At 52.4% G+C, this 8202-nt stretch overlaps 1 protein-coding gene across 1 annotated transcript; it reads left to right on the top strand.

Moving 5' to 3' along the window:
- The first annotated feature begins 232 nt into the window (after positions 1 to 232).
- On the top strand, positions 233 to 5138 carry HEATR9 (HEAT repeat containing 9). Its single transcript, XM_090060453.1, has 9 exons — positions 233 to 630; positions 735 to 923; positions 1312 to 1404; positions 1980 to 2099; positions 2526 to 2599; positions 3346 to 3397; positions 4049 to 4135; positions 4235 to 4326; positions 4995 to 5138. The coding sequence occupies exons 1-9, from the start codon at positions 442 to 444 to the stop codon at positions 5134 to 5136; spliced, it is 1038 nt and encodes a 345-aa protein (XP_089916579.1). The 5' UTR covers positions 233 to 441; the 3' UTR covers positions 5137 to 5138.
- Positions 5139 to 8202: the final 3064 nt, after the last annotated feature.

Here is an 8202-nt window from a genome sequence, read left to right as displayed (position 1 = left end):
ACGCCTCTCTGAGCGGGCTGGAGCAGATGCTGCAGATGTGCGCACTCACTCAGGAATGTGCCCCAGAACATTTTGTCCTGTCTGCATCTGCCGTGGCCCCTGGCGCTGCGGCACAGGGCGCGGTTCCCACACCCAAGCCCTCCCAGCAGTGAGACGCTGTTAGCAGGAAGGGGGTGGAAATGCTGATTCCCCCACGACTGTCAGAGGGAGAGATGATCCTGGCTGCCGAGAGGAACGGCAGCGCGGGGCCGGGCCAGGGCGACGCTATCAGCGCTCACCACGGGGTGGCTCTGTGGCATCAGATCTGGCTCTGACATGTGGCAAAATGGGGTCGCTCCCTTCCTGATGCCCAGCCAGGGGAGCTGGGCAATAGGAAACGACTGCTTGCCACGAGCAAGAGGGGAATGGGCCTGTGCAGAGCTGGGGTGACTAACCCTGGAGATGCCTTTGCCTTTGCGCTTGGCCACTGGCCCCTGGTTCTGTGCTGTGCTTGGAGCAGGGTGCCTGGAAGCTGCTGTTGTGCGGGAGCTGATCAGACAGCTGAAGCGGGGAAGCCTGATGCAGAGGACGGACATGCTGGCTGCTCTGAGGGTGGCTCTGCATACGTGGGCTGCAGCCCCCGAGTTCCAGGTAATGCCCAAACCAGACTGAGCGGCTCTGCGGATGCCACTTCCACCTGCCCCAGGGTGATGGGACATGCCGCCCGCACCGCTGCTCTTCCCTCCCGTTCCCAGAGGATGCTGGTGGCTGCCCGGTCCAGACTCATCCAGATCCTCGAGCAACTGGCATCCTCACAGGGTCCCACAGACGAGTCCAGCTTCTCTGCAGCTGCCTGCTTGGCGTACCTGGACTCTTCCAACCCCACCGCCCGTGAGACCTTGCAGAGGTGCCTGGTGCTGGAGGACAGGAAGATGAAGATGCAGGTGGGGATCCTGTCTGACCATGCTGGGACTACTCATCTGTCTGTCTGTCTGTCTCTGTAGTCTCTCCAGTTTCACCCAGAGCCAGACAGGAGCCTTCCCCAGACACTCTGCTCCCTGACTTCCACTACCAGGGGGGATGGACACACAGATAGGGTTGTCCCAGACCCACCCCTCCAGCCTTGATGTAGCTCAGGCTAGCATGGTTACCACTGAAGGTTCATAGTGTTTGGAAAGGGCCATCTATTCAGCAGTATCCCTCCTCAAGTGACCTCTCTGGCTTTGCATAGGGGCATCAGGTAGAGCAGATGTATTACTGACACACGTTTGGATTTGGGACTCACATTCTTCCTCAGTCTGTGATTGTTTTATCCTTCTCTCCCTCTTGCAGGCTTTGCTTCTGCTGGTCAGGTACATGAAGTTAGCCAGTGCCACTATCATCCAGGCCCTTCTAGATCAGCTTTGTCATTCTCCAGTTTACAAGGTAAGAAGACAAAGGCAGGGGCATAGTTGTCCTGCTGCTAGTGTCCCTTCCTCTCCTGCTCTGCCTAGTTTCCTTGGGCCCACACTCAGGAGCCCCTGGCCAGTCCCCAGATGTACACATGTAGGGGACTGGTCATTTGGCTAGGGCCCAGGTAGTGGACCTAGGTAGCTGCAGGTAGGTCTGAATCTTTTATCCACATTTCTGAAGCCTTGTGCCTCAAGGTCCAGTTGCAGTTGTTTCTAGCCACATCTTGACCACTCGTCTAGCATGGTTTGAGCACTTCTTGGAGTCTGGTTGAAAGAGACACCTGGAGTAGGTCTACACTCTTCCCAGGAGGATGGATGTCAGTCTTTTCTGGACTAGAGAGAAAGTAATAGCCTGTCCAGCTGGTAATATCGCCAGCAGGAAGACCGGGCCTCAGAAAGACGGGTCTTGGCACCACTGGTTACATCAAATCCACGCTGGCTTCTCCCCTCCACCACACAGCTGTGGAGACACTGGTTGCAGGTGCAGCCCAGAGGACCTAGAAGCTGTTTACCAGCTCGGCGCTCTCTCTTCATGCCTCCTCCCCACAGTATCGTGCTGATTCTGCCAGTTTGCTGAGCTGCATTGGGCTATGGCGGATCCAGCAGGAAGATCTGGAAGATGAGGTGTTTACAGTACTGCTGGAAAAGCTGCACCGTGACCCATTACTGGTGAGTGTTGGGCCATGGAGAATTCAATCACAATGGCATTCAAGAGCTGACTTCCCTTCCACAGGGCCTTCAGGTCAGGAATCCACCCCTATCTTGCCCTCTCTAAGTAGACACCATGCAATGAGGTCTTCCCCCTCCTTTTCTGAGCCATCAATACTCATGATTTGCAGGTGAATTCGCTTACATTTAAATAGGGACCCAAGCCACAAAGTCAGGAGCCCAAATCCGGTGCTGTGTGATTCAGCCGGTTACAGCCAGAGAGAAGTATGGATCCGGATGCCTAGACTTGAGCTCACACACACCATCCTCACTCTCCTGCCTGCTGTGACATGCACCTGCCACAGCACTTGCTGCACTTCTTCCTCTGCCTGGCATAGCATCCCCCTCTTCCCCTGCCTGACCCATCCTCCTCTCTCTTGTTCACAGGTAGTCAGGCAGACGGTGGCAATGACTGTGGAAGTTTTGCACATGAAGGAACAGGCCTGGGATATTGTGGAGAAGTAAGTTACGAACTGAAGAGCAAGAAATCCAGGTGCTGACTACAACCTGCCTCCATCCTACCCCATGACAAAGCCCCTGCTGTGGTCTAGGCTTGTTTCCATCACACTTTCCTGATCTTTAGAAACCTTCCTGCTGGCCTGATTATCACTAGATCACTGTCTGCACTCCTGGCCAGAGGGGATTTGGTGCAGACTGGATTTCAAAGCAGAGGGACACAGAGGGTGGGTGGGACAGTGTGGCTATCCTGAAAGGTTCTTCTTATCTCCGAATAGGCATGGGCTGCTATTTAAGAGCAGGCAGTTATACCTTCAGCCATCATGTTATGGGGCTGGGGTATCATCGTCAGCAATCCCTTGCTTCAAGGATGATTTCTACTGAGGCTCACTGATGGGTCTGGACTTGAGAGTCCAGTCCTTGAGCCACAGCTCCATTTGCAGAAGTTTCCACAGGGGAGAGTAGACTGTAGGTTGGGATCCCTCTCCTCTCCTCTCCTCTCCTTTCCTCCCCTCTCCATCAGAAAGAGGAGACGGAAGTAAAAGTAGTTTTAAAACACAAGCGTTTACACAGTTTTACTGGGAGTGAACTGAAACCAGATTGGAAGGTGGGGGAGATGCAAGGAGGCACCAGTGATGGCAGCGGGAAGTGAACAGAGTAAGACTGCTCCCCTTCCCTTCAAACCCTGGAAAGGAAAGGCAGAACAAACCTAATTTCCCTTCCCCTTGCATTGCTCTCTTGCTTCCTGCAGCCAGCTGGAAGAGAAGTGCAAGGTGATCAGAAGACAGGCCATTGTTTCGTTGGTAAGGCACACTAGTCAGCCCCATTAGGACCTTCAGAGCTGTTGGTAATGTGGGTGGTGGTGTGTGGGGCTGTCCTAGCTCTCTCTGGCTGCAGCTCCACTTGCCTTTTCCTTGCTCTTTTTATTCCCTCCCACAGAGCCCATTTCTAACCTCTCTCTATTTGCTGTGCTCTGTCTGTCCTCTCCTGTCCTTCAGCCATGCTTTTGTGTTTCCCAAATGTGGCCTCCATCCTCCTCCTGTGCAACCCATTAAAAGGGGAGCCCTATTTTAACCCCTTGTGATACAATCACTTCCTTCTGCTGGCCTGATGCATGTCCTGCTTTCTGATCTGCTTGGGCAGTGGACTGAGTAGCTCAGGAAACCAGTACAGGAGTCTTCTCATTTCTAGACAAGGGGTATAAACGCAACCCGGGTTACTGGGGTGTGAAAACTGTTATCCTGTGTCGGTCAAGCTGTCTGGTCATTTCAGGGTGGGTTGTGTCCACATCTCAAATGCCTCCAGATCTGGCCTCTATATTAGTAAATCTCACACAGAGATAGAGGTGGAAAGACCTCTTCTGCTTAGAGGTGATCCCTGAAGGTCGGGACTGAGATAGATTGATGGGGCAGCATGAGGGACCTTATTGTACCTGCAATATCTCTCGTTACTAGGGTGCCCTTGGTCTTCCCAATAAGCAGATGTTCTTTACCCTGCTGGAGATGCTGGAGACAGACAGCAGTGAAGCGGTTCGCATACAAGTGAGTGATGGGTTTCAGTTATGTTCATGGGTCTTAGCGTTCAGCTGGTAAAGACGGGCAGGGACCCTATCGGTGTGTGTTTATAATCTTGCCTTGCAGGTTATCAAGACCTTTTCCATGCTGGGGATGAACAAAAGACATGTGTTGAAGAGCTTGCTGATGAAAGTAGACCCAAACGGGCCTCTAGGCAGGTATGGGGCAGAGCTGGGGACCAGAGAGTGACCAGGCTGGGGTGAGATGGCAGGGTGCTCTGGAGATGGTATGTTGGCATTTCTGAGATGTCTCCATCTCACCTCAGCCTGTCTTCAAGGGGCTAAGACAGTGGTTCTCAACCTTTATAGACTCGAAGCGTCCCTTGTTTGACTCAGCACACATCTCCATAACTTTTGTGAATTAAGCAGCACCCCATTTTCAAAACTCATTTATTTATTACTTGCAGAGAGGGGCTGGACTCACAGTGGCCAGGCAGGGTTAAGCCTGAGCCTGCACTTATATCTCCTCATACCTGCTTATCTCCTCACACCTTAAGGCACCCTTCAAAAGATCTTGTGGCCCCCCAGGGTGCCCTGGCACCCTAGTTGAGGACCATTGGGCTAAGTTCTCTGATGCATCAAGATACATGTGAAGGCATTCAGCTGGGTTGTAGCTTGGAAAGAAATGCTGCCAGCCTCTGGGAGGTCTCATGTGAACATCAGTTTCCTAAGCCTGTAGAATAACAAATGAATCAGGTGAATATTGGCTTCCTAAAGCACAGCTTTCATCTCTGCGGTGGTAGCAGAGGGCTAATAATATTGCAGTGATAAAATAATTTCCTCCCATCCTGCTTTCTCATCATTCTTCGTCCTCTCTCCGCTTTTAGAGAATGTGTGAAAGCCTTGAGAGGCCTCCAGAAATCTCCCAGCACCCAAAGAGACCCAACGCTGAGAGACTACGAGATCTCCCAAGAGGTGGTGACTGGAGTGTCGCCTCTAGCATCCTGTGCACTCAGAGCGGGCAGATGATGAAGAGAATGCACAGGGATTAAAACAGCCTTTGCCTTTTGGGGATTTTCACGCATGTGCTTGCTTTTTTGTCTCCAGAGAGCTGTGGAGCTGGGGCCCAGCACACAGGAATGGGGTGCACGTGTGTGTCTAGAAGGTGCCTGGCTCCCCTGCTGTGCAAGATTCAGCTGTTGTGAACCTGCATGTGGATAGGAGATGCAGGCAGGGGAGCTGGGGAGAGCTCAGAGGTGCCTCCCTCTCCCCGACAGGAGGTAAGCACATGCATGCTGTGCCAAGGACTGCTGCCCAGCCCCTCATTTGGCCCTCCAAACAGCAATACAGCCTCAGTGACTCATCCTACCCCTGCAAGGACAAAGGCATCCTTGCAGAAGTCCACACCCGGGCGGTGCCCAGGTCACACACTCATCCCCTTCTGCCTGGGCAGGCCCAGGTCCCAGTGAACCAAATGGTGCTGGTCCTGCTGAGTAGGCCTTGTTCCTGCCAGCTCAGGTGGCACTGGCTTTGCTGGGCAGGCCCTATCCTGGCATTGCCCGTAGGGCTTTATATGTGGCAGCACCTCTCCTTGGGAGCCCTATGGCATAGGAGCAGGGTATGTTAGCATCTCCCTGCTGGGCTAAAGGACTGAGGGCAGCTGATGTGCTTAAAGACCTCTAGTTCCCCTTATGCAGGCCACAGTTTTTGGGCCACAGTTGAAAAATGGGATTTGCTTCAGAAAACTAAGCCCTCGGGGGCTTTAAAATGGACCTGTGGCATCAAGGTACGGCCCGAGTGAGTGGCCTGGGAAGACACAACGTCAGCAGGGCATGGTCTTCAAGGTGCAGAGGATGCTCTAGGAGAGAATTCCCATTAAGACACAATAGACAGGTGCTCTCTGGGGTTGTAAGGGGGTGATAGCATCCCTCACTGGAAGGGAGCGCTCCACCTGAACACTATGAGCTTAAACTTACCAGGAGTCATATGAGCCTAGTATTCATTCCTGCCCAGGGCAGGGGGTTGGACTTGCTCAGGTCCCTTCCAACCTTCCCTCTATGAACTATGAACCTGGCCCAGCTCAATGAGAGCAGGGCGCTTCCTAATGGCTACAGTTAAGGCCTGTTTCTGCAGACTACTAAGTGCCAGGGGCTCTCTCAGCTCTGAGCGAAGGATATGCAACAGCTAACTGCAGAGGCCCCGTGCGCTACATGGCTGGTCCCTAAAGCAGCATGAAAGGTCCTGGATCTTCTGGGTACCTGGAGAAGGAAGAGTGATCCATAGCGATGGGTCACGTAGGGACTTGAGCAGGCTCCGGGCTCTGCAGGGCTGCTCTGCTTATCAGAGCAGTTAGTTACATGGATTAGCTGTGAGGCAACCTCCGGGCAGTTCCCATGCTGACACTTCCACATTTCTCAGGCATGTTTAGCAGGGTAACTCTGACCCTAACCTCAGTGCAAGCCAGGTGGGTAATGAACACAATTTTGCAAATGCTGGAGATTTCCATGTGAATAAATGGACTTGGCTGTGGCAGTGGCCATAACCCTGGAAAGCTCCAGACCCTTTGGGAAGCTCAGGCCTGCCAGGAGAAAGGCGCTGGACCGGTGCCTACCTCTTTTGTGTGTGGGGAAGGGAATCCAGAGCTGCGGCCGGAAGCAGGCGGAGTGGGGACCCAGAGATTCACGGTAGGGGAGGAGAGGAGTAAAGAGCAGCCCATCCTCCTTCCATGGGAAGGGAGCAGGGAGTCAAGCCGTACTCCAGCCCCCATTGTGTGCCCTATGGGTCAGTCTGATCCCCTCCACACCTCCCCCCTGCACCACCACACCTGGGGACAGTGCAGGTGGGAGGGCAGGAGGACATGCACCCCTGGCTGCTCCCCCGACCTGGAGGAAGGAGAAGGGGGGACCCCTCCGCACCTTGCCCCCACACCTGCAAGAGGGCGAGTGAAGAGCCCCAGACCTGCAGGAACACAGGTGAGGCTGCGGTGGGGCAGGGCACTGGGGGCAACAATGAAGTGGGGGCTGCAGGAATAACTGGCGTGGGACCAGGCAGGTGCTGGGGGTCCATTAGTCCCCCTGGGCTGGGACACAGGTGCAGTGAATTATTGTTCAGGGGGCTGGGAAGAAGCTGGAAGCTCCTTCCCATCCCCCAGCCAGTGCCAGGGCCAAGAAGCACTGAGTGCAGAAGTGGCAATGCTGATTTTCTTACACACCGCCCCCCATACACACCCCTTTCACACAGATTTTTCTCTTACTCACATGTGCAGACACTTTTTTCCTTATATACACCCTGTCCACACACAGATTTTTCTCTTACACACACATGCACACACCCATGCATGCACACTTTTTTCCTTATATACACCCTGGCCACACACAGATTATTCTCTTATACACACACTGATTTTTTTCTTATATGCACCCTGTCCACACACCGATTTTTATTTTACCCACCCACCCCGATTTTTCTCTTATATAAACCCACACACAGGGAGTTGGGGGAGATGGGGTTGTTCAAAAACTCAAAGCTAGACCAGAACCCCAATGCACATTTTTTTTTAAAATAATGTGACTTTTGAGTCACTTTCATGATATTTTATGGCTGTGACTGGTGATAGTTATAATTTTGGGGGCTGGCAACACTTGACGTTCTCAGCGACAACAGCTGAGACCCTAGCTGAATCCCAAGCTAATCATGCATTATCAGTGACATCTCTGGAGTCCCTGGTCCTAGTGACTGAGCTTCTCAGAGGTGCAACCAGTCCTGAGAAAAATGTTGGTTTCTTGCAGGAAAATTTGCAATCAAAAATGTTCATGTGAAATATTGTTGGTTCATTTTGTTCAGTTCTTTTGCAATCAGCATTTGAAAAGAAATGGAAAACTATAGTGTGACACCTACTGGAAATTTTGTTTCACTGGATTTTTCAAAACTGTAGATGAAGCAAGCTGTCAGGTCCAAACAACCGTTAGGTCAAAATGGAAACATTTCACTTTGTTGGGGCAGAATTATTCAAAATAATGGGTTGAAAATTTTCAAATACTTTTTCATTTGAAAAGTCCCCGATTTAGGAGGGATGTTGACATCACTGTAAAATCC

The sequence above is a fragment of the Crocodylus siamensis genome, chromosome 8, assembly GCF_052110815.1.
Source record: "Crocodylus siamensis isolate JL-2025a chromosome 8, ASM5211081v1, whole genome shotgun sequence".
NCBI classification, from domain to species: Eukaryota; Metazoa; Chordata; order Crocodylia; family Crocodylidae; genus Crocodylus; species Crocodylus siamensis.
This window is presented reverse-complemented; position numbering and strand designations above follow the sequence as displayed.

Coding starts and splice junctions, on each gene's coding strand:
- HEATR9 (XM_090060453.1), top strand. CDS start 442: ATGCCTTTGCCTTTGCGCTTGGCCACTGGCCCCTGGTTCTGTGCTGTG. Junction 924..1,311: donor ACAGGAAGATGAAGATGCAG/GTGGGGATCCTG, acceptor TCCCTCTTGCAG/GCTTTGCTTCTGCTGGTCAG. Junction 1,405..1,979: donor GTCATTCTCCAGTTTACAAG/GTAAGAAGACAA, acceptor TCCTCCCCACAG/TATCGTGCTGATTCTGCCAG.